This window comes from Ranitomeya imitator, chromosome 2 (assembly GCF_032444005.1).
Source record: "Ranitomeya imitator isolate aRanImi1 chromosome 2, aRanImi1.pri, whole genome shotgun sequence".
Lineage (NCBI taxonomy): Eukaryota > Metazoa > Chordata > Amphibia > Anura > Dendrobatidae > Ranitomeya > Ranitomeya imitator.
The window spans coordinates 194,128,214-194,154,330 of record NC_091283.1 but is presented as its reverse complement, the minus strand read 5'-3'; the positions used below and the strand labels follow the sequence as shown (position 1 = coordinate 194,154,330).

At 43.8% G+C, this 26,117-nt stretch overlaps 1 protein-coding gene across 5 annotated transcripts in view; it reads left to right on the top strand.

The window, feature by feature from the left end:
• Positions 1–26,117, top strand: part of LOC138662619 (spermatid perinuclear RNA-binding protein) — a 144,838-nt gene that overhangs the window by 95,350 nt on the left and 23,371 nt on the right. For 4 of the 5 annotated variants that reach the window (XM_069748445.1, XM_069748442.1, XM_069748443.1 and 1 more), the window contains 7 exons: positions 7,943–8,037; positions 8,522–8,617; positions 9,792–9,903; positions 13,487–13,584; positions 16,133–16,244; positions 25,528–25,605; positions 25,753–25,961. In XM_069748445.1, the coding sequence (XP_069604546.1) occupies positions 7,943–8,037; positions 8,522–8,617; positions 9,792–9,903; positions 13,487–13,584; positions 16,133–16,244; positions 25,528–25,605; positions 25,753–25,961 (800 nt within the window). The remainder of the gene's footprint in view (positions 1–7,942; positions 8,038–8,521; positions 8,618–9,791; positions 9,904–13,486; positions 13,585–16,132; positions 16,245–25,527; positions 25,606–25,752; positions 25,962–26,117) is intronic. The other variant, XM_069748444.1, reaches the window with a different exon arrangement.

Sequence of the window (26,117 nt, the reverse complement as noted above, 5' to 3'; positions counted from 1 at the left end):
ATTGACCCCACCTATTGATCACTTTCCGATAGTAAACGCTGTTACCTAATTTTGTCTTTTTATAAAGTCTTTCATTTTTTTGTGGTACTGAACAGATTCTGCTACACAACCTCAGTGCTGGTTCTGGGCCCTAAAGTAACATGGCGTTAGTGTGAATGGTAGCATAGCCCTCCCGAGCCGCCTCTGCTATATCACATAACCTTTTATTCATTCCTTAGCCAATGCGAATTCCGCCCTTTCTTAATGTGCTTGTAGCAGCTATGAGGTTGGGTAAGTCATACGTAACATAGTACTAATGTGGTCATGATTTTCTTTATTTTTTTTCTCTCTTTTTCTCCCCCATCCTTCCCCATTCCTCTTCATTTTATGGTCTCTAATATTTGCTTCAGCTTCCCAAGCCTGTCCCTACAAACTTGCCAAGCAACACTGGACCTATGTCAGACCTTTGACCAACAGGCCACACTCTGTCATGTCAACTGAGGCAGCCGGCCCACCTGGGCAAGATGGACTCCCTGTCGCTCCTCCCATCTTTCTAGCCCCCCACCCTCTACTTTCTGTCCTTCCCACAAACATCAGCTATACAGTGTCAAATGTTGGTCAGTTAGGAAGGTCCGCGGGACCATCTAGGAGGCATCCCGGACCACCAATGATTAACGCTACAGACATTACTAGGGGAATGCAGATACTACTCCAGGGCTGATAGTTGGCACCGATCGCCATTGCTTGCACTAGGAATCATGCCCCCCGAGAGACCTATCTTGCCACGGATTTCCAAACAGATCCACAGCAGCAGAAATGTAGATGAGATCTTTCTAAATTTCAGCAACATGCTGCAGACTTCAACAGCCAAACATATCCAGTTGTATAGCACATCGTTTGCACATGTTAAAAGTACTGATTTTGCTGCTGATTTGCAGCTGTTTTGCCTAAATGTAGTGGCAAAATCAGCTTATTGTGCGGGTAATTTTTATTTATTTTTTTGCATTATTGAAACACAAAATTAATCACCAATACATTCTCTTTAAGTTCTGAGCAGTTATTGTGGCCTTTCTGCATCATCCACTGTAGCGTCGGGCTCCTCGGACATGTCACTGAGGCTACATGCACACAGCTGCGTCTTCTATTTACATCCTAATTCCTTCTCATCCGTCTACACACAGACTGTCAGAACGTTCATTGACCCGTTGACCCTTAGCAAGGTATCAGCGAAAAACAGAAGACTCTCGGACGGAATTCTGCAGCACAAAGTCTGTGTTCTGTGTTCCGTCCATTGACTTTAATGGCCAAGTCTGATTTTCTTCGGAGGCCATGGCCCATACCGTGACAGAAGCCTATGTTGGAGGTATATTTCGGGGGAATACCTATGACTGAAGAATGAAACAATAATATTTTAGATTTTGGGGCATCGTGCGTCCAAAAAATGTAAAAGCTTCAATAGCAATTACTGCATGATTTCCAGCCCCGGCGCACGTTTCTCTCTCGTGGTCAGGAGTGGTATCTGCATTCACCTATGTTATAGAAGGCTCAATTCACACATCCGTCATGACATGGGTATAACTGACCAATATTTCCCCAGGTATGGTTTTTGAGTCTGCTAATCTATATCCTAACAACACCGAGCAGCGTAGGTGCAGTGGACCTGTCCTGTGTGTATTTCATGCAGTCAGAATGACGCTTGTGTCTTCATGGGCTGACCTCATTATTATCTCATTCTGCTGGCGTCACGCTCCGTTATGTAACGGGACCTTCCTGCACATCTTCTGTTGTACTCTGGTCGTGGCCATTGATGGTCCCCCCGGGGAAGGCAGTATATGTTGTAGGGTCTGGGAATCTATTAGGTATCTCTATACATAGCCATAGGGCTCAGTTCTCACTGTGCTTCTTACACTGGTGCTTGGTAGTAGTGGGCCACTTGTATAGTCAGTGTTTTACACCTCCGTGTAAAGGCTTTACATGATTTTGGTAGACTAAAGAAAAGGAGAGTCCTAACATCTGTCTGGCTGTAGTGATCCCATTTTTCCTACCACTAAGCAGCAAATCTTCCACAATATATAGAAATGATTTGGGGTCAGAGTTCAGTTTTTCCTGAAACTAAGCTCTAAATATTCCATTTGTCTCCGGCCACCACTAGAGGGAGCCTTACTGCATACTGTTTATGCATGGAGCTGTAGCAGAAATGAGCTCCCTCTAGTGGTGACGACAGGAAGTCACAATAGGTTCTATAATGCAGTGGATTTGGAGCACTGACCTCTGTATAAAAAAAATAATAATCAGCACAGAATTTTGGACAATTTTTTATTTGTTTTATTTTGCTGTTTTATGACACTAAGGCTCAAGCGTAGACTTATAGTGTTCATGGATTGATTAAAAGACTTGAGATCAATATATTCTGCTTTAATACATTCAGACTATGTGCAACTGGTCCCCGTTCATAAGAGCTGATGATCCCAAAAATTTTTTTGAAAAGCCTCTTGTGAAGAAGTCTGGGCCTAGCCTCCTAGCAGAGCATGAAGACACTTCATTCTAATGATGTTAATGTACAAGACAGTCTGATATGCAAGTCTGTTTTCTTCTTGCCCTCACCCCATGTTCCTTTCATCTGTACTTTGGATAGGATTCTGCACACAGGTTGCTGACTGGCTGCACAAAAATGCTGCTCCAGAGGGTAATAAATGAACGACATCCCATAATTGATGTCCCGCTGTGCACTGGGAGGTAGAGCCGCCGCGGCGTGCTGCATCACAAGGGCTGTAATGGTGGGAGCCAAGAACGCCAGCTAAAACGTACCAGACTGCAACCACATCACACCGGCCAGCAAGTCTGCTCATACATCCTGTTATTGCTGGGGAAGAGGCTACTCTCCACGTTAGCGCTATTTGCCCTGCATAGACAGAGTGACACAAAAACTGCGCCTCCAGGACCCCGCCAAACATAACAGGCTTCCCTAATGAGTGTTAAACAAGCTTTAAATGCTTGAAATTAACATTTTGCGAGGAGGAAGGCTTAGCTATAGCATGCACTGACTGCCCAGAGATCAGAGGAGTAATGAGTAATAATTAATGTCTTATCTGCCCTGCCACTGCCATTTAGGAAGACGGCGGCGTGTGTAAGCGGCCCGCTCATTATTTCGCGGATCTTTCGAGGCTAGGCTAGAAATGCTGCCCCGATGCCTGTGGCATTGTAGCTTCTCCTATCTAGGCTAAGCCTGTATTTTCCCACCTGCGATCTGCAATGCAAGCCCCCGGAAATCTATTAGATGGATTAGCGGAATATGTCGGCTCTGCAGCTCCCAGTGCCCGTCTACATCTTCAAAACCAGTCTCACCGCCGAAAAAATACTTTTACTATACCCGAAAAGTGATGATTTCTGGATCTTAGCACATTTTTGCAGCCTTTCAGTCTTGTGATTTCAGTTCTTCATAACCACTCATTTACTGTAGTTTCTTTCCAATTTGTATGTGAACTTGGAGCAGATGTTCTCATTGAAATGAAACTGCTAAATCCATGAGCTTCGCAAACTACGCCCAGTTTAAAGGTGCAGTCCTTCAATCTGACCTTTTTTATTTTTTAATTTCTGGACCATTCAGGTCACAGGATCAGCTGGTCCACCAGTCGGTCCTCAACATGGCATAAGAGAATTTTATTTTTTTTTTACACAGGTACGTTCCCTTTTCCCCCTGATCTACGATCCTAGGAATGATGCCATTTTCTGCTCCAGCTTCATACAACCGACCAGGTCTTCTGATCAGAACGCCCCCCTGCTCATTAGTAGCCAAAACTGGAAATTAAACCCTTCAAAATAACCTAATTTAATTAGATTTAGGGAGTACCAAAAAAACAATACATATCGACAACGAATCACATAAAATAATAAAATAAAGTACAGAATTTATATAATTGTATGTTTACACTTTATTAATAGACAATTATTAAAACAACTACAATAGAGAAAACCATTTTTTTTAAAAAACTAAAACCCCCAAAAAAGGAAAATGTGCAGTGTGGTCAGATTAGTAAATAGCATGAAAAAACACTAAAAATTAGGCCGTATAAAAATCGACTGATAACACTACCCCAGTAACCCCTGATCAAGCTGCATGCAGAACGCGCGTTGGGGCACTGGGTGGTGTGGTCTTTATGCATGATGGTCCATGGTTGGTATAGGCTTCAGTATGTCTTAATTGATATTTGATATATTATCAGCGCTAATGCAGGGGATCTCGTAGCTCTTCAAATTTATATCTCCCAGTGATAGGATTGTTAATTGGGATCATCAGTTATCTATATTCAGGGAATGGTTATACTATTAGCTATTGTGCGATTTTATAAACTCCATGTTTTCTATAATTTGTAAGGACTGTATTCCAGTGCCCCTATTATTTTGTTATACTGCCTGATTTTTAGGGTATTTTCATGCTATTTACTAATTGACTATACTGCCCAGTACCCCGACGCGCGTTTCACGTGCAGCTTCCTCAGGCAGTACTGGGGCAGTGTCATCAGTCGATTTTTATACGGCCTGATTTTTAGTGTATTTTCATGCTATTTACTAATCTGATCACACTGCCCATTTTCCTTTTATTAAGGTTTTAGATTTTGTCTTTTGTGGTTGTGTTAATAATTGTATATTGGTAAAGTTTAAACGTGCTTTGATTGTATTTTGTGTGATTTGGTGGTAGTTAAGAGTATATACACCCTGCAGATTAGATGAAATTTTACAAACATGCCGATTTTGGTGGAACCAGTCGACCATCAGATGTGTATGGGGGTCTCCCAATCCTCCCCCTCCCCCATAGATGATATTAGGAGAGAGAAGGATTGGGTACTTGGGAATTTCAAGAACCGATCCTTTGGTTTTCAGGAAGGAGGTGTCTCCTTGTTGAAAGCCTGAGTTCTCAGCTGAGCATCTATGTGTATGGAGAAGTCAGGAGAGATGACTGTCTGCCCATCGAACCTTCATCCACCAGCTATCTCATGTGTATGGCCAGATTCACCCTGAAAAAATCATCTAGATCTCACCATCAATATATTATTTGCTGTTGGGCCTACTTTGCTCCAAGCCTACGAGTAAAGCCTCATTGGATGTCAATGCTGTGTCTTATCGTTCTGCCTACAGCTATATTGGCCATCTCCCCCATTCACAGAATCGTTTGATCGGACCAAGCGCTAAAGCGTTCATGATGAGAAAGCCTCTAGCAGACATGTCTGGAACATCGTATCTCCGGGAAAACAGTCGAAATTGGACATACCCACTTGACATCTTCCCCAACAATCAGTTGGCCGCTGTCCCCGTATACATTAGAGTAGCAGCCAAACTGTCGATATCGGCGGATTCAGACAAAGCCAGTCTAATGTTTATAGGGGGCCTACTAAATTCAGATGTCCGTGTGTCAGTCCTTGGACGGACCACGATGGGTGATCGGAGAGGCACCTCTGATGTTGACGTGAACATAGCCATTGCAGTTGTATGTTGACTTCAGTATCAAGTTGGTGTCCACCAAGCTTTTTGGGATGTGTAACGTCATAGTCTGCATCATCTTTAATAATTCCACAAAATAGACTAAATGCCCCCCAACGGATACCAACAATGGCAGTAAGATCTTCCAGAACCCATAGCCGACAGTCCATACCTTCTGTAAGGTCCATACTAGATGGTCACGTCTTAATTATTGTAACCACAAAGCATTTATTCCATGTCCTCCAAGTTCCTGTAGCACGTAACCGGCATCGCCATTCCTGACCTGCACCCCCGTGTGTTTGATTAATTGGACTGCACCTTTAAACCAGTGCCTAGATCCCCCACTGAGGGGGCCGGGAGTGTCTAATCTGAGCTGTGAACATGTTCACAAGAAACAATGCAATGCAAACATCTGCTGCGGAGTTCGTCAGGGCGGAAAATATGTCTGTAGCACTTCTGACGCCGGGGCCAAACAATTCTCATGGGTAGCACGCGGAGAATCCGCACGTCCCCCCTCTCCTCGTAGCGCACGTTTAGCAATGGGGGCTTTGGCTTTCTAAACAATGCAATATTAATGGATGGAGTCCTGAAGCGTTTGATCATTTTTAGAAGGCAGGATTTCATTTTGATGTCTTCGCTCTCAACCTGCGAGCTTCATTAGCGAGGGAGAATATCGGAATTCGCAGACGCCACTAATCAAGTCTCTTAACGATTAAACAATCTGACATTTTCCCCAAAAATAAATGCATCAAATCCACATCTTTTATGTGCGCACTCATCGGGAAGCACGTGTCTGTGCGGAGCTTATGGCACGCGTCACCTTGATACATCAGCCTCCTTTATCTAGACACATATACCTGCCGTCAGATCGCTGTTACAAAACTTCATTTTGGATTATGCATTCCTGTTTTTGATCACCAAGATAGTAATTCATGGAAGAAGAAAAAAATGTAGCACATCATTTTTTTTTCTACCTTTAAAGGGAATCTGTCAGCAGGTTTTTGTTACACCCCATCTGAGAACAGCATAATGTCGGAGCAGAGAGCCTGATTCCAGCGATGTATCAGTTACTGGGCTGCTTGATGCAGTTGTACTAAAATCACAGTTTTCTCTTAATGCTGAGCTCTGTACAGCCACGCCCACATCACTGATTGGCTGCTTTCTGTGTAGATAGTGGTGTGGGCGGGGTTATGCAGAGCTTAACACTCAGAGCTCTGCTAGATACGCAGCAGAGAAAACTGTGATTTTATCAAAACTACAGTAAGCAGCTCAGTAAGTGATATATCGCTGGAATCGGGGTCACTGTCCCTATATTATGCTGCTTTCAGATTAGGGGGCAAAAACCTGATGACAGATTCCATAACTTGGGAAAATGAATACCACCAAATCTTATTTGGACTCCACAGACCATTCTTATGCAATATAAGACATGTCTGCATATAATTCTCCCTTTAGAGACTGATACGCTGCATATTTTCCTTATGCAAATCTGCTCTGTATTATTGCACATGAATGTTGGATTTTATTTTAAGATTTTAATCCGAACGCTGCAGAAATGGACCTGCCTTGCGGATATGATATGCAGCATATCAATTTATGTTGTGGATCTTGCCCTTTTGCAATCTGAAGGGTGAAATCAGCAGCATTTCCATAACAAAATCTGCAAAAAAGACAAAACTAAACAACGATTAAGGTTTTTTTTGCCTCTGTGGACTCATTTTAATATTTGTTTGTTTTTTTTAAATCATCGCATTGCAAGATTTCTCGCGTAGTTTTTGTCTTTATAGAAGGAAAAAAACTTATATATCAACATGCATTATTTTATTATATATATATATTTTTTTTTTTACTCCCTTAATACACATCCATCACAGTCTGCCTGGTTATCCCAATGATGTAATCCCGCGTTTCCTCCGGCGCCGATGGCCGGTGAAATATCGTCGGATCTGATGGCAGCGGGCCGCTCATCTTTACCGTACGGATTTATAGCGTTCATTTTCTCCTCGCTGCGGGCCGGACCTAACTGTATTAAACGTTACTAAGGCGGCGCGGTAATATGTCTAAACTCACCCTATCAGCCGTACACGATTTCACTTATATTATTTTTACTTAGAAAAAATTAAAAAAATTCCGTTCGCCAACCCTTGGGAAGGTATTCGGGAACGCTTTGTTGCAGGGACGGTCGAGAAGTGCTATCTGCCTATTTTCCGCGTCCTGAGACATGTTGTGCATTTTTAATAAGATCCCAGATGGTGCGTAGCTGTTATCGATCTGTAAACTGGAAGTGAATGCCTCCTTTGCTTTGTGTTGCACATTACTACTTGAATGGCCTTTTTTTGGAGAATATAACCGCCGTGCACTTTGTGAACCATTCAGTTTCTCTGGGAGTCTTATTAGCTTGTTCAGATGCTGCCATACTCTTTCCTGTGACAGAATCCCCTTGGTCAAATTGTATCTGTCTTTTTTTTTTGTCCCATCTTATCAGTAGAAAATGTTGCGATGAAAGATCCTCCGGACTTATTGGACAGGCAGAAATGCCTGAACGCCTTGGCGTCTCTGCGACATGCCAAATGGTTTCAGGTTGGCTATTTGTTCTTACCTTATTGTTATTGTAGCCTTATGAGGTTTCCCTGTAACCTTCTCTCCGACCTCATGAATTCATGCACTCTGTAATCCGTTGTGATAAGATCTGAGTAGTTACGTCACTGTAGATTTACTTGCCCCCCCCATGTGGACGTACAGCCAGTACGGTTTCCGCCATTTTCCCCCATGGGTGGCACTGCCGCCGTCCCCATGGGTGTAGGTACGGTAGCGCCAGCTGACAACGTCATGATCATGAGGCTACAAAAGCAATCTTTCCATGAAGCTTTCCCGTTCCATACTAGGTAAAGCCTGACCTTCTCTAAACACGGATGTGTCGCCATTCTGTAACTTTCTTTGCATGAATTTTAATCATCTACTACTCAGTAATCACATTTTAAAGAATCTGTCCGAGGCCTTTCTGTAGGTTAAGGGGAAAGAGTTGAACATGGCAGCAGAACTGGAACCGTTTTGTCTATTCCAGGCAAGAGCAAACGGATTAAAATCTTGTGTAATTGTGCTCCGCATTCTGCGCGATTTGTGCAACCGAGTCCCCACCTGGGCGCAGCTGAAAGGATGGGTGAGTCCGTCTCTGGGGGGACGGGTGGGATCCAATAGTCATTAAATAATTGCCATTGTTTTAACAGGGTTAAATTTATATTACACACTAAGGTCACAGAGATCTAAAAGAACGGATCTGTTATCACCCTCCCCGGGTCCTGCACTGCCTTTCCGATGCTGCTTGGTCTTTGGTGATTGATGGTAGCAGTGCCGTCATGTCTAAAATGCTCATAACTGCTGCAGCCGATCACTAGGCTCCGCAGCTCTACCAGTGTAGAAGGCAAGAGACTGAGCACAGTGACTGCCTGCAGCGGCTACGAGTGCTGTAGACGTTATGTTACACGCTGATGTTAGTGATTGGCTGCAGTTGCTACACATTACACTACCTTCTGAGCTTAGTGATTGGCTGTAGCAGATGCAAGCTTTGTAGGTTATCTGCTGAGTTTAGGGATTGGCTGCAGTGGTTGTGAGCACTGGAGACTTTACCTGCTGAGCTCAGTGATTGGCTTTAGCACATAGGAGCTATATATGTTACCCACTGAGCTTAGCGATTGGCTGCAGTGGTTACTAGCACTGTAGACATTACATTACCTACTGAGACTAGTGATTGACTGCAGCAGTTTTGAACACAGTACACTTTGTGGCCTTCTGAGCTCAAGGATTCAGTGTAGCAAATACAAGCGCTGAACTTGGTGATTGTCTGCAGCGGTTACGAGCACTGTAGTTATTACTTTACCTGTTGAGCTTAGTGATTGGCTGCAGCAGTTACAAGCACTGTAGATATTATGTTACCCGCTGAGCTTGGCGCTTGGTTGCAGCGGCTAAGAACACTGTAGATATTACGCTATACGCTGAGCTTAGTGATTGACTACAGTGGTTTCAGACACTAGATGTTACGTTGCCCGCTGAGCTTAGTGATTGACTGCAGCAGTTACAAGCACTGTAGACTTTACATTACCCATCGAACATAGCAATTGGCTGCAGCGGTTACGAGCGCTGCAACTGACCATCAAAGATTGGAGCAGCGGTGGAGAGGCAAGACTGGACCTGGGGAGGGTGAGTAACGACTCCCCGGGTTCCTGATTGTTTATTTGCAGTAAATACAAGATTTTCTAAGGAATCTTACAGTCAGTAATATTATTCTCGGTCCTCTGCAGATCTGATCTCAACTACTCAACCATTTCTTTTCTCAGCCGCTAGAAATCATATGCGAAAAAGCAATAGGAACGTGTAACCGACCCCTGGGTGCGGGGGAGGCGCTGCGCAGAGTCATGGAGTGCCTGGCGTCCGGCATCATATTGCCTGGTAAGATCAGGGTCATTAGGATGTCGCTTTACCACAACACAGTGTCCTGGCTGTGTAGTTTGTAATGATGTACCGTTACAGGGGCTGCCCCGTGAAAAGGGGTCCGACCGCTGGGACAGTGAGCGGCAGATAAGTGTCCTGTCCTGCCGATCTGTGCAGGTCCCAGCAGTTGGACCCCTATCACCTATCCTGTGGACAATACCTTTGAAGGGGATTTATCACTATACGTCGTACATTATTAAATAGACCTCTTGGACCTGATGGTATTGATGTATTTACTTTGATAATCCATGTAAAAATGGCAATATACAGGTGTTGCTCCATAGTGTAGATGTTTTAGGTAAATGCAGTGACTGAGTAAGCGGAACTGCTCACCTGGGTGAGATGTGCTTACAGCAGGCAACACTCTGTGTAATAGTTTGTAAAGAGTGGACCGGGTGTTGCTCCTCCTTGTGCCGGTTATACCCAATGAGTAATGCAGGATGTGGAAGAAAAACGGAACCACTGGGTTTAGCTGGAAGAAAGACGGCTCATGAGTAGAGGTACAGGCACTTTATTAGGGCTATACGTTTCAGCACCGTACAGGGGCCTTCATTCAGGGCTTAGAAATGAAGAGGGGCGGATATACGCACTTTTTAATAATTATATATATATCCACGAAGTTAAACTATGAGATCTGATAACATATATCAAAGATCATGAATACATTGAAACAAACAGAATAAATGTTTAAATTTGTATATCCAGCCGCCGCAGCGGCTGAATCTCCATCCTCCTAGTCTGATTGACAGCTCCTCAGTATACCTCCTCCCTGCTGCGGCTGAATCTCCATCCTCCTAGCCTGATTGACAGCTCCTAAGAGTCTTTCCTCCTTGCATTTGCTGAATATCCGCTAACCTAGCTTTGGCAGCTCCTTAGGGTGCCTCCTCTGGTTTTCTGCCCAGCTAGCCTGATTGACAGCCCCTCATTATACCTCCTCTGTGCAGGTGCTGAATCTCTACCCACCTAGCCTGATTGACAGCTTCTTAGTGTACCACCTCCCTGCAGCTGCTGAATCTGTGCTCTTGCCTTATTGACATCTCAGGGTGCCTCCTCTGTGCAGATGCTGAATCTATGCACACCTAGCATGATTGACAGCTCCTCAGAGTCCCTCCTCCCTGTTGCTGCTGCGACTTTACATTGCTCAGTACAAGCTGCAGCGGTCAGGCTGGGTGGGAGGAGACTGTGGACACTTGGGCTCATGAGCCCTCTCACTCTATAGCTGGATTCATAAAATTCTCATATTATTAGGACTATAAAGCCATTCTGTCACGGATTTTCAAAGTAAGTACAGCAGTCTTATCAGGTCTAAGAGATCTGTTTAATAAAGTATACGGGTTTTATTGTGGAATATGTTAACAAATACAGCTGGAAATGAAATTTACTGAAATACCATTTTGTTTAATTTATTTAATTACAATGTGTTAATAATTTATTCCCCGGAAAAAATATTTTTCATAAATATACTTTATTTAAAAATATATTTTTTTTTTTTAAATGCAATTTAGGTTTTGTTTCCCATAATCCTGGGAGCATAAAGTGTAAGGCCATGAGTTGTCACCAGTTGTTGCCAGATGTCACAGCTCACTGTATACAGAAATATACACCAATACCTGCGATAGAAATAGAAGATATTTTTTATTGATTGGGGTCGGTAATTTTTAGATCTGTCCAAAAATTATACATGTAAATGCACAGACTCGTTTATTGTATTTTAAAGAGTAACTAAACTGTCATTTTTTTTCTTTGTGTCCAGCAGGGAAAGTTATGAAACTTTGCACATCAATTTATTAAGGGATTTGTCTTTATTCCTGTAAAAAAAAAAAGAATGCAGGTAAGTGGCTTTCAGAACGCCACTGTTGCCCATCATCTGCATTGATATCATACCCATATGGAGTACAGATGATGGCAGTGATGGATCAGCTCCTGTCTCCTCCTGAGTGTTGGGCTTATCCATCACTGCCATCATCTGTACTCCAAACGAGGACGTTCTGATATCACTGCAGATGATGGCAGGAAATTAGTCTGGGCAACAGTGGGGTTCTGAATGATCTGTTGCCGCAGCTTATCCCCGGAGTTAGTGACCCATCACTGCCATCATCTGTACTCCATATGAGCCACTTATAGGCTATTTTTTATAGGAATGAAGACATATGAAAAGTGATTTGCAAAAGTTTCATAACTTTTCTTGCTGATCAAAATTCTTAAATGTAAAGTTTAGTAACACCATAATGGCGTGTTATTGGGGCTTTGTAATATAAAAACTGCTCTAATGATACATAAAGGATGTAGCGGTACAAAGTGATGTCCTAAAGACAACATGGTAGAGATTCAGAGTCCAGTAATCCCCACTGCTAAATATATATTCCGTCGCATCAATGGTGAAGGTGCGCCATGAGCCGGATACTGCTGGAGGCACCACCAAGACAAAGAACAAGGTCTTGTCTCCTATTTCTAGATCTTCACTACAAAGGAGACTGACCCAGCTCCCCTTGTTCTCGGGATGGGCAGGGCCTTAGCAGCTGGACCCCGGCCACTCGCCTTTTTATATGCTATAACTTGCATTCATCAAAACCCCTTTTATCCAGTATAAAAATAGATTTGGCCGTCAAGCAGTGGTCTCGTGGATTGTGTGGGGGGCTTGTGTTTACCTATATGGACTCACTACACATATAAGCCATTGTGACCGCTCAGGTGTCACCCAGCCTTTACCGCTGATTGACAGAATTCTGTTTACACTGTGCATAGGCAGAAATACGACAATCAGTGATGTGGGCGGGGTTATACACGGCTCAGCATTTAGAGAACTGCTATATCTGCAGCAGAGAAATCGGGGATTTTAACACAACTGCACCACGCAGCCCTGTAAGTGATACATCTCTGGAATCAGGTTCTCTGTCCATACGTCATGTTACTCTCTAACACAACTGCACCAAGCAGCCCTGTAAGTGATACATCTCTGGAATCAGGTTCTCTGTCCATACTTCATGTTACTCTCTAACACAACTGCACCAAGCAGCCCTGTAAGTGAGTGATACATCTCTGGAATCAGGTCCTCTGTCCATACGTCATGTTACTCTCTAACACAACTGCACCAAGCAGCCCTGTAAGTGATACATCTCTGGAATCAGGTTCTCTGTCCATACGTCATGTTACCCTCTAACACAACTGCACCAAGCAGCCCTGTAAGTGATACATCTCTGGAATCAGGTTCTCTGTCCATACGTCATGTTACTCTCTAACACAACTGCACCAAGCAGCCCTGTAATTGATACATCTGTGGAATCAGGTTCTCTGTTCCTACATCAGATTACGTAGCAAAAACCTGATGATTCCTTTTTAAAGCCATTTGTTTCCACTTCTTGCAGCTACTTAGGAAGCAGTTGATTAATTTAAAAAAAGATTTATAGGAAAATAAAGTAGAATGTTACATTTTAGGATTGTAGCGAGTTCACGCTTCTCTTACTTGGAAGAAGCTTCTAGGTTAATTGCAATGGATGTAAGCCACCACCCTCCATAATTAGATTGTATGTGTGTAATGCAGGAGGGCCCGGACTACATGATCCATGTGAAAGAGAACCCACAGATGCCTTGGCCTACATGACCGCGAAAGAGCGAGAGGAGATCACGCAGAGTGCACAGGTAATGAAACGCACCGTTCATTTATTTATATATTCTGGCCGTCTCTATAGCACCCACGTAGTCTGCAGTGCAGTGCATACATGGAGTGACTAGGGCTCCGAGACCATTCCTTAAACAGCCGGCTTTGGTCACAGGCACCTCCAGAAGTGGCATGGATTAATGTGCTGGGCGTGGAAAGTTCGGTAGCCAGATGGATGAGGATTAGTTCTGTCATTTTGCACAGTGAGGTGCATGTTTTGCTGTTCATGAAGGTGGTTGCAGCCAGTTCTGAACCTAATCCCACGTGTAGGAGTGAAAGTTCTTCTGCGTGCCAACGGTTTCACCCAGAAGTTGGTGACCTCAGGAGCTACTTTGTCACCATATAAATATCAGGACGAATTTAGGCATTATAGATGACTTCAAAGCGGACGGTGACGTTTTCTGGATTCTGCTTTATTCCTGTTCCTCGGGGGTCACCAAAACGATGCGTCAGCCTTTCTCCGGAACTTTATATATACTGTTCGGGTCTTAGGAGAAGTCGCTGTCTACTAGGCATCACGTAGTAATCTATTGCTGGAACCTTTGGCCCTGCTGCGACCAATCTTTCATTTGTGCAACTGCGAAACCCAATGAGACAGATCTGGTGTCATTCTCACCTTCTCAGAATCGAGCGGCGGGGGCCTTTGGACAGCGATTAAAAGAGCGTCCGTAAGATACGGTCTGGGATCCAGTGATACCAAATCCTTCAGACCATTTGCTGCTATATCATGTCATTAAGGAATTTGATAGCTAATGTCTTACAAGAAATTCCTTCTTGGAGAAATCACTTTACAAGAGAGCGACCATCTGCATGAATGACGACACATTAGGAGCTGCCGCTCGGGGGTGCAGTTTACTCTCCGAGACCGGTTGTTTTCTAGACTTTTTTTTTTCGGTTAAATGCTTCCATTGCTGAGAAAACAACTGTCCGTCAGTCTTGGATGAGATCTTTTGGCTTCGTTCACTGTCATTGGAAATGAGCCAGAGAGTCAGAGGAGGACAACTATTTATGGGGCGAGGATGTCAACGCTCCCTTCTATTGTATAATGATTCCTATATAGAAACCTTCCCGTTTGTAACACACCAGGCTTCTTTCTACGAGGAGATATATGATACATCGATTCTACCCGGTCAGTGACCACTCCATGTTGAAAGAAGGATTTGTGCTGTTAGTTATTGGGCAGCGTGATGCCTTCAACAATCTGCCTGAAAAAGCACCGCAAGACCACCATAAAAAAAAATGAAAATAATGCACAGCAATGCTAAAAAGACATTGCTGTGCATGTTGTTCTTTTGTTGCTTCTTTTAAAGAGGACCTTTAAAAGACACAAAATGTTTCACGTTGAACTGGACACATGATATAATAGTGGACGCAAAGCGGAATAAAACATAGTTTTTGTATTTTTATTTCTTCTCTCTTACAGAGTTATTCGCAATCATAACAAAAGGTAACTCATCAGGTTGCAAATACTAAGTCCTAGTTAGTGTAATCAGACAATTTTCACTGGAGGCGTGGACATCTTCCTGTATGAGTTTCCCAATTGTAAGCAGGGAGCAACATTTTAGTGGGAGGGCACCACAACACCCACCATAGCTTAGGTTTCTCAGTAGGTGACAGGTAAGGATACATGATCTCCTGGTCTCACCTCCTTCATGATTAGAAAGTAGAGTACAGATGACTTACACCTTTCAGATAAGGTCCCTGTAGTGTAAGGGGCAGCACAGCACATCTGAGCTTAGCTGCGCCACATTACAAACCTTTCTAGTAGCGCTTCTCATTGCACTGTCAGCTCTGCTGTACTGCCCCTCCACCACAATGCCAATCCAGAGAGGAGTCACATCTATGTGACTGTTTCAGAAGAACAGAAATAAGTGTGATTACTGACACAGCTGCAGACAGGCAGTGTAGGGGGGAGGTACAGTACATCAGAGCTGACTGTGTCATTCTACTATTTCAGTAGATATTTGTATTGATTTTAGCAGATTTTGCTTTTTGTAAACTCTGGAATATTTGTTGCAATCTATTACAAATTGGTTAAAAGGTATCGTCGGACAAGCAATTTTGCAGTTTACAGCTTATTAAAATATTCAACTGTTCGTTAGATATTAGTATTTTTGTTTACAGCTCGTTGCCTTAGAGATCGACCACCGCTTCTAGACAGCAGACCTTGCCCAGTGCTTACAATCTCCTCTCTATAGAGCTTTTAAACAATGGTTTGAAGATGGCTGGGATCGCTGCAGCGTGCCATTACCTGCTTATCCTGGACAGCTTCAGTTGTAGTACTTGGAAGCTAGACAGCAGCGGTGGTCGGTCTCCTAGGCAATGAGCTATAAACAAAACAAAAGTGTTAATATCTCAAGAACGGCTGCAAATTTTAATGAGCAGTGAATTGCAAAAGCGCTTGTTTTTACAAGTTCTATCCGACAAGTTCCATATATGAGGATGTTGGGAAAACCCCTTTAAATACTTTATTATTGAGAACTGTAACTTTTCCTGTGTCTTAAACATTTTCTGTCTCTTCCATCACAGCATGCGCTGCGTTTATTAGCTTTTGGACAAATATACAAAGTCTTGCAAATGGACCCACTCCCATCTAATAAGCCCTTCCAGAAATACTCGTGGTCAAGCACAGACAGGGAAGGTAAGATATGAGTTCTTAAAGTCTAACCAAACTCTTCCAAAGATATATCCTAATATGTGGAATAAGGCGAGAGGATAATCTGGATGCTATGTGAATTCACTACAGTACTTGTTACAATAAAAAAAATGTTGCACCGTTTATGCTCTGTGTGTGAACACTGCCACTGTGATGTACGGCCATAAATGCCCTCCGCCTTCCTCCCTCGGTACACCCCATAGATCGGATAGTGGTCAGCACCAGATCTGTAGACAGTCTCGTACAGAGAGGCATCGGGCTGAGCGGCGGCAGACATGAAAGTACAGTCATTTTCAGTACATATAAATTAATACATTAATTCATTACTATTATCATGGCGACCGATGTACAATACTAAACTGTGATGTAAGCCGGACAACCCTTTGAAGATTTCCATTGTCTCAGGATACTTAACCAATGTGCTGGAATTTAATTATTAGACGACACTTCAAAAATGAATTCCCTAAAATTAATAAGACGAATGAAGCATTTAAAGACATGAGAAAGAAAAAGAAATCGTCGTTCGGTGGTGTAGCGTAAGGCTATGTGCACACGTCAGGATTTCTTGCAGAAATTTCCTGATCAAAACCGGACATTTTCTGCAAGAAATCCGCATGCGTATTTTTCGCGCGTTTTTTGTGTGTTTTTTTTTCCGGAGCTTCCCAATGCATTAAATAGCAGGAAAAACGCAAAAAATCCACAAAATTAATGAACATGCTGCGTTTTTTACCACGATGCGTTTTTTTTCCGCGGAAAAAAATGCATCATGTGCACAAAAATTGCAGAATGCATTAAAAATGATGGGATACTTATGTATGCGTTTTTTAAGCATTTTTCCCGCAGAAAACTGCCGAAACAACGCGAAAAATCCTGAACGTGTGCGCATAGCCTGAAGAAGGTGTCATGTTCAGTTTTCATTTGCAGCAAAGTCCTTGATGTTTTTCTAATTTACAGAAATCTCTGTCCTTACACGGATGATCGCGGGAACAGTAGGCACTGAAGGTTAAAAATTGAGGCAGGCTCCTTTGCGGTCTTCGCTGGTGCTACATTACATACAGTTGTGGGAAAAAGTGTTTGCCTCTTCCTGATTTCCTATTCTTTTGCATGTTTGTCACGCTTAAATGTTTCAGATCAGAAAACATATGTAAATATTAGACCAAGACAACACAAGTAATCGCAAAATGCAGTGTATAAATGAAGGAAAAGAAATCCAAACCTACAGGTCCCTGCGTGAAAACGTGATACACGTGGACAGGCTTTTCCACATCACTAGATGGTGACGGTGGTTGCTATATTTGCTTGGCCTTCATCAAAGGTATTGCTTGTTAAAATGTGATCGCAGAAAATAAAATTAAAAAAAAACTAAAATAATATATGCTGCTCAAAATAATAAAGGGAACACTAAAATACCACATCCTAGATATCACTGAATGAAATATTCCAGTTGCAAATTTTTACTCATTGCATAGTGGGATGTGTTTAGAACAATAAAACATAACAATTATCAATGTAAATCAAAATGAATATCCCACGGTGGTCTGGATTTGGAATGATACTCAAAATAAAAGTGGAAAATCATACTACAGGCTGATCCAACTTCAGTAGAAATGCCTCATGACAAGTCAAAAAGATGCTCAGTAGTGTGTGTGGCCTCCACATGCCTGTATGACCTCCCTACTGTACAATGCCTGGGCATGCTCCTTATGAGGTGGCAGATGATCTCCTGAGGGATCTCCTCCCAGACCTGGACTAAAGCATCCGCCAACTCCTGGACAGTCTGTGGTGCAACATGACAGTGGTGGATGGTGCGAGACATGATGTCCCAGATGTGCTCAATCGGATTCAGGTCTGGGGAACGGGCGGGCCAGTCCATAGCTTCAATGCCTTCATCTTGCAGGAACTGCTGACACACTCCAGCCACATGAGGTCTGGCATTGTCCTGCATTAGGAGGAACCCAGGGCCAACCGCACCAGCATATGGTCTCACAAGGGGTCTGAGGATCTCATCTCGGTACCTAATGGCAGTCAGGCTACCTCTGGCGAGCACATGGAGGGCTATGCGGCCCTCCAAAGAAATGCCACCCCACACCATTACTGACCCACTGCCAAACCAGTCATGCTGAAGGATGTTGCAGACAGCAGATCGCTCTCCACCGTGTCTCCAGACTGTCACGTCTGTCACATGTGCTCAGTGTGAACCTACTTTCATCTGTGAAGAGCACAGGGCGCCAGTGGCGAATTTGCCAATCCTGGTGTTCTGTGGCAAATGCCAACTGTGAGCACAACCCCATCTGTGGACGTCAGGCCCTCAGACCATCCTCATGGAGTCGGTTTCTAACCGTTTGTGCAGACACATGCACAATGTGGGCTGCTGGAGGTCATTTTGCAGGGCTCTGGCAGTACTCCTCCTGTTCCTCCTTGCACAAAGGCTGAGGTAGCGGTCCTGCTGCTGGGTTGTTGCCCTCTTACGGCCCCCTCCACATCTCCTGGTAGCGCCTCCAGCCTCTGGACACTATGCTGACAGACACAGCAAACCTTCTTGCCACAGCTCGCATTGATGTGCCATCCTGGATGAGGTGCACTACCTGAGCCACTTGTGTGGGTTGTAGAGTCCGTCTCATGCTGCCACGAGTGTGAAAGCACAACCAACATTCAAAAGTGACCAAAACATCAGCCAGAAAACATCAGTACTGAGATGTGGTCTGTGGTCCCCACCTGCAGAACCCCTCCTTTATTGAGGGTATCTTTATAATTGCCAATAATTTCCATCTGTTGTCTATTCCATTTGCACAACAGGATGTGAAATTGATTGTCAAACAGTGTCGCTTCCTAAGTGGACAGTTTGATTTCACAGAGGTTTGATTTACTTGGAGTTATATTCTGTTGTTTAAGTGTTCCCTTTATTTTTTTGAGCAGTGTATATTGTGATGTACTAACCCATGTTAGAGCCAGGGGGTGCTGTATATGCTCCTCAGGATAAGCATCGGGGCTCATCTGTAATGGTGATGTTGAAACAGTGTCTGGCTTGGTTGTAAATGGCCGGTATGTGTCGCAGAAGGAGTCTGCACTGTAAGCTTGTAGTATTATTGTTTTGGGACCTGTAGTTCCACAAGTAGTTCCACAAGCTGGTGAGCTGGGCGGGACTGGCTAGCCACACACACCTCCCACCTATGGGGGTGGTTACAGGTACATAATGTAAACATGGATTGGGTCACATGTTCAGAGTGTGAGTTCCTGTATAGCCTGTGTGTTTGCATGTCCTGGAGTGGACTGGATTCCTGGAAGCACCTGCTGAGGCTATGGACTTGAAGGCTTGTATGTTGGAAGTGCCTGGGACTGGAATTCCTGAATAGCGCACGGAGAGGCCGTATCTGCAGAGCCTAGGACGGCTACTGTGTTGGGAAGCTACAGTTCCTACTGCAGGGCTAGACTATCCAAGGTGCACTGGTCACAAGGACGGTGATCCCAGTGAGGCAGTTGTTCTCTGGGAAGCAGGACTGACAGGAGTCAGTGTGTGGAGCCGGAGCTACTCTAAGGTAACTCCAGATAAAGGGGGTTACGGCCATTTGAACAGACCGTCGGTGGTTAATGTGTTCCGTTGATGTAAATAATGAACTGTTCGTGGTGCGGTTTATGATGATTAATAAACCGGATAGACTGTTTGTGTAGAAACCGTACCTGAGTGCTTTAATCCCGTTGCCAAGCGAGCTCCCCCAACCCACTCAGGTAGTGCTATTATATATATATATATATATATATATATATATATATACATACATACATATACATCTACTATATAATCGTCTGAGGGTCACTTCCGTCTGTTTATCCGGCCGCGAATTCGCCCTTCCCTTCTCCCCTCCAGTCAGTGCCCCATAGCGTTTTAGCAGTCCGTTAAACGGACTGCGTTACACCGTGGCATAACGCGGTGTAACGCAGTCCGTTATCGCTGATATTAACCCTGTATGACCAACTTTTTTACTATTGATGCTGCCTATACAGCATCAATAGTAAAACGATCTAATGTTAAAAATAATTTTTAAAAAATTAAAAATCATTATATTCTCACCTCCCGGTGCCTTTCCCGCTCCTCGCGATACTCCGATCCCAAGAATGCATTGCGCAATGACCGGAGATGACGTAGCGGTCTCTCGAGACCACTACATCATCACGTGTTATTGCCGCAATCGCAATGCATTCTTGGGAACGCCTGGGCTGGATACGGGGGCCGCCAGAAGGTGAGTATATACAGTGGGGCAAAAAAGTATTTAGTCAGTCAGCAATAGTGCAAGTTCCACCACTTAAAAAGATGAGAGGCGTCTGTAATTTACATCATAGGTAGACCTCAACTATGGGAGACAAACTGAGAAAAAAAAATCCAGAAAATCACATTGTCTGTTTTTTTTAACATTTTATTTGCATATTATGGTGGAAAATAAGTATTTGGTCAGAAACAAAATTTCATCTCAATACTTTGTAATATATCCTTTGTTGGCAATGACAGAGGTCAAACGTTTTCTGTAAGTCTTCACAAGGTTGCCACACACTGTTGTTGGTATGTTGGCCCATTCCTCCATGCAGATCTCCTCTAGAGCAGTGATGTTTTTGGATTTTCGCTTGGCAACACGGACTTTCAACTCCCTCCAAAGGTTTTCTATAGGGTTGAGATCTGGAGACTGGCTAGGCCACTCCAGGACCTTGAAATGCTTCTTACGAAGCCACTCCTTCGTTGCCCTGGCGGTGTGCTTTGGATCATTGTCATGTTGAAAGACCCAGCCACGTTTCATCTTCAATGCCCTTGCTGATGGAAGGAGGTTTGCACTCAAAATCTCACGATACATGGCCCCATTCATTCTTTCATGTACCCGGATCAGTCGTCCTGGCCCCTTTGCAGAGAAACAGCCCCAAAGCATGATGTTTCCACCACCATGCTTTACAGTAGGTATGGTGTTTGATGGATGCAACTCAGTATTCTTTTTCCTCCAAACACGACAAGTTGTGTTTCTACCAAACAGTTCCAGTTTGGTTTCATCAGACCATAGGACATTCTCCCAAAACTCCTCTGGATCATCCAAATGCTCTCTAGCAAACTTCAGACGGGCCCGGACATGTACTGGCTTAAGCAGTGGGACAAGTCTGGAACTGCAGGATCTGAGTCCATGGTGGCGTAGTGTGTTACTTATGGTAGGCCTTGTTACATTGGTCCCAGCTCTCTGCAGTTCATTCACTAGGTCCCCCCGCGTGGTTCTGGGATTTTTGCTCACCGTTCTTGTGATCATTCTGACCCCACGGGGTGGGATTTTGCGTGGAGCCCCAGATCGAGGGAGATTATCAGTGGTCTTGTATGTCTTCCATTTTCTAATTATTGCTCCCACTGTTGATTTCTTCACTCCAAGCTGGTTGGCTATTGCAGATTCAGTCTTCCCAGCCTGGTGCAGGGTTACAATTTTGTTTCTGGTGTCCTTTGACAGCTCTTTGGTCTTCACCATAGTGGAGTTTGGAGTCAGACTGTTTGAGGGTGTGCACAGGTGTCTTTTTATACTGATAACAAGTTTAAACAGGTGCCATTACTACAGGTAATGAGTGGAGGAAAGAGGAGACTCTTAAAGAAGAAGTTACAGGTCTGTGAGAGCCAGAAATCTTGATTGTTTGTTTCTGACCAAATACTTATTTTCCACCATAATATGCAAAAAAAATGATAATAAAAACAGACAATGTGATTTTCTGGTTTTTTTTTCTCAGTTTGTCTCCCATAGTTGAGGTCTACCTATGATGTAAATTACAGACGCCTCTCATCTTTTTAAGTGGTGGAACTTGCACTATTGCTGACTGACTAAATACTTTTTTGCCCCACTGTAACTATTTTTTATTTTAATTCTTTTTTTTAACAGGGATATGGTGCCCACATTGCTATATACTACGTGGGCTGTGTTAGATACTGCATGGGCTGTGTTATATACTGCGTTGCCTGTTATATACTACGTCTCTGTGCTATATACTACGTGGCTGTGCAATATACTACGTGGCTGGGCAATATACTTCGTGGCTGGGCAATATACTACGTGGCTGTGCTATATACTACGTGGGCTGTGTTATATACTGCGTGGGCTGTGCTATATACTATACATATTCTAGAATACCCGATGCGTTAGAATCGGGCCACCATCTAGTATGTACAGTACAGACCAAAAGTTTGGACACACCCTCTCATTTCAAGATTTTTCTGTATTTTCATGACTATGAAAATTGTACATTCACACTGAAGGCATCAAAACTATGAATTAACACATGTGGAATTATATACTTAACAAAAAAAAATGTGAAACAACTAAAATTATGTCTTATATTCTAGGTTCTTCAAAGTAGCCACCTTTTGCTTTGATGACTGCTTTGCACACTCTTGGCATTCTCTTGATGAGCTTCAAGAGGTAGTCACCGGGAATGGTTTTCACTTCACAGGTGTGCCCTGTCAGGTTTAATAAGTGGGATTTCTTGGCTTATAAATGGGGTTGGGACCATCAGTTGTGTTGTGCAGAAGTCTGGTGGTTACACAGCTGATAGTCCTACTGAATAGACTGTTAGAATTTGTATTATGACAAGAATAAAGCAGCTAAGTAAAGAAAAACGAGTGGCCATCATTAATTTAAGAAATGAAGGTCAGTCAGTCCCATAAATTGGGAAAACTTTGAAAGTGTCCCCAAGTGCAGTGGCAAAAACCATCAAGCGCTACAAAGAAACTGGCTCACATGAGGAGCGCCCCAGGAAAGGAAGACCAAGAGTCACCTCTGCTTCTGAGGATAAGTTTATCCGAGTCACCAGCCTCAGAAATCGCAGGTTAGCAGCAGCTCAGATTAGAGACCAGGTCAATGCCACACAGAGTTTTAGCAGCAGACACATCTCTACAACAACTGTTAAGAGGAGACTTTGTGCAGCAGGCCTTCATGGTAAAATAGCTGCTAGGAAACCACTGCTAAGGACAAGCAACAAGCAGAAGAGACTTATTTGGGCTAAAGAACACAAGGAATGGACATTAGACCAGTGGAAATCTGTGCTCTGGTCTGATGAGTCCAAATTTGAGATCTTTGGTTCCAACCACCGTGTCTTTGTGTGATGCAGAAAAGGTGAACGGATGGACTCTGCATGCCTGGCTCCCACCGTGAAGCATGGAGGAGGAGGTGTGATGGTGTGGGGGTGCTTTGCTGGTGCCACCATTGGGGATTTATTCAAAATTGAAGGCATACTGAACCAGCATGGCTACCACAGCATCTTGCAGCGGCATGCTATTCCATCCGGTTTGCGTTTAGTTGGACAATCATTTATTTTTCAACAGAACAATGACCCCAAACACACCTCCAGGCTGTGTAAGGGCTATTTGACCAAGAAGGAGAGTGATGGGGTGCTACGCCAGATGACCTGCCCTCCACAGTCACCAGACCTGAACCCAATCGAGATGGTTTGGGGTGAGCTGGGCCACAGAGTGAAGGCAAAAGGGCCAACAAGTGCTAAGCATCTCTGGGAACTTCTTCAAGATTGTTGGAAGACCATTCCCGGTGACTACCTCTTGAAGCTCATCAAGAGAATGCCAAGAATGTGCAAAGCAGTCATCAAAGCAAAAGGTGGCTACTTTGAAGAACCTAGAATATAAGACATAATTTCAGATGTTTCACACTTTTTTGTTAAGTATATAATTCCACATGTGTTAATTCATAGTTTTGATGCCTTCAGTGTGAATGTACAATTTTCATAGTCATGAAAATACAGAAAAATCTTTAAATGAGAAGATGTGTCCCAACTTTTGGTCTGGACTGTATATATATAATGTACATACACACACATAAAATTTGGGCTAGTAAAGCACTAAATCAAATTACAGATGCCCTCTTCCTCCCACCAAAGCTTTTATCCTCTTAATATATTGCAGTCATCATGTTATACAGCACTGTGTACTTACAATGCTCATTGTTACTTTCTACTCGGCTAATTCTTCTCTTTTCTCTGCTCTATGTAGAAACAGGAAGTGTCATGTCCCTGCATTTATCACTCCCCTGTCACCTGACCCAGCTGCTCCCTCCTCCCCTTTGCAGTGACTCATGCAGGGAAAATTGACCACCCTATTTCTACATTTAGCTTAAAAGGATTCAGCTTGTCTGTTTTTAATAACGTGATGTCATAAATCTAATGGAAAACGGAAGAATTAAAGGGACAGTCCACTGATTTGACCACCCCATACTCATGGGGATCTAGGTGTGCCCGGAGCACGCAGACACCTGGTGATCGCGGACGCCTCTGTACACTGTACTCATTGATCACTTTGCAGCCAGGAAAGGAGAAGGCAGAAGCGGTAATAAGCCGTCTCTACCTTCTCCCCAGAGTCCGCGGCTGTAGATCACAGATCTGACTGCTAGATTGTAGGAGACGTAGGACCAAGCACCATAAATTGATATTTTTCGGGAAATCCTGAAATGGTCTCCTTTATTGCACTATTGGAAAATGAAAATAAACCTTAGATTGGAGTCGCACAGTGACTTTGCCCGCAAACATGCGCAGCAAGGCATATGAATGGGGTCGCTTTGTGACCCTAAGCTGTAAAAAGTTGGGTCATTTATATCTTGCAGTACCCTAGGGGTCACAATGATTAGTGCAGTAGAGAGGTTTTTTTGCCGCAACCAGAACCGCCGCTTATCCCGTGCTATAGTCCTGCTGCGTCGTATGTGCTAATGAGACCGGATTAGTCCAGCTGTGTAGTTCTGCCTTGGATCTCCCCCAGTCATGCCTCACGGGTGTGATTGATGACCTGTACGGCGGTCCGACCATGGCGAGTATTGCCTGCAGGTTGTTGTTTACACTCGGGGAGGCAAGGACTAGTCTGGAGGATAATGGGTGCAAACTGTAAAGCGCTGCGGAATATGTTAGCGCTATATAAAAAAAAATACACATTAGATTAGATTAAGAGGCGCGTCACCGGACTAGTCCTGCCTCAATAACATATGTGTTGCTGCAAGATTAAAGTTCATTTTTCAAAAACTGCAGCGTTAGTGCGTAATATAAACCTCACCAGTGAGAAGAAATCTCCATGCGTGTTGGTCTATTAGCGGTGGGGGACGTGACAGATTCCAGTTAGTGCTAAGTCTATGCATAAGATATAAGTAAAATGGTCCTCGGCAGATAACTTTTGCAGAATGAAAGCACAGTGTCAGTAACAGTTGGACGTGTTTTTTTTCTCCTGTGTTGATTTTACTACCTTTTGCTCTCTCCTTCTACTTTTCAGGCTTGAAGAGGCCATACGACGACGGTTCTTGTGATGACAAAGATCCAAATAAGAAAATGAGGCGCAACTTACGCAAAAGTAAGATCCTTTACCTGCAGCTCACAAGGTAGCAAATAACTCTATACTGTAGCGTCAGAAAAGTGATAGAAAGACGGATAAATACTTCTACAGTTCCATAGACTGCTGCGCGTACCTTGTATTTAATACTGCGCTCTTCACCTCCAGTTTTGGACAGTAAAGCCATAGAATCAAACCAGCCAATGAACGCACTGATGCGACTCAACCAGATCCGGCCTGGTCTGCAGTACAAGCTGCTGTCCCAGTCCGGCCCAGTGCACGCACCGGTGTTCACCATGTCAGTGGATGTGGACGGCACAACTCATGAGGCCTCTGGGCCATCCAAGAAGACGGCCAAGCTTCACGTCGCAGTAAAGGTGAGTAACGTTCCTCATTGATTTGCAACATCTCATTTTTCTAACTGCAGGAAGAGTCGCTAGATCACTGGGCGTCCCACCGATTGCCAAAGTGGTCTCTGCCTCTGTGTGACTGAAGGAGATAGCCGCAGTGACAGGCGATCTTCGTCAGGCTTT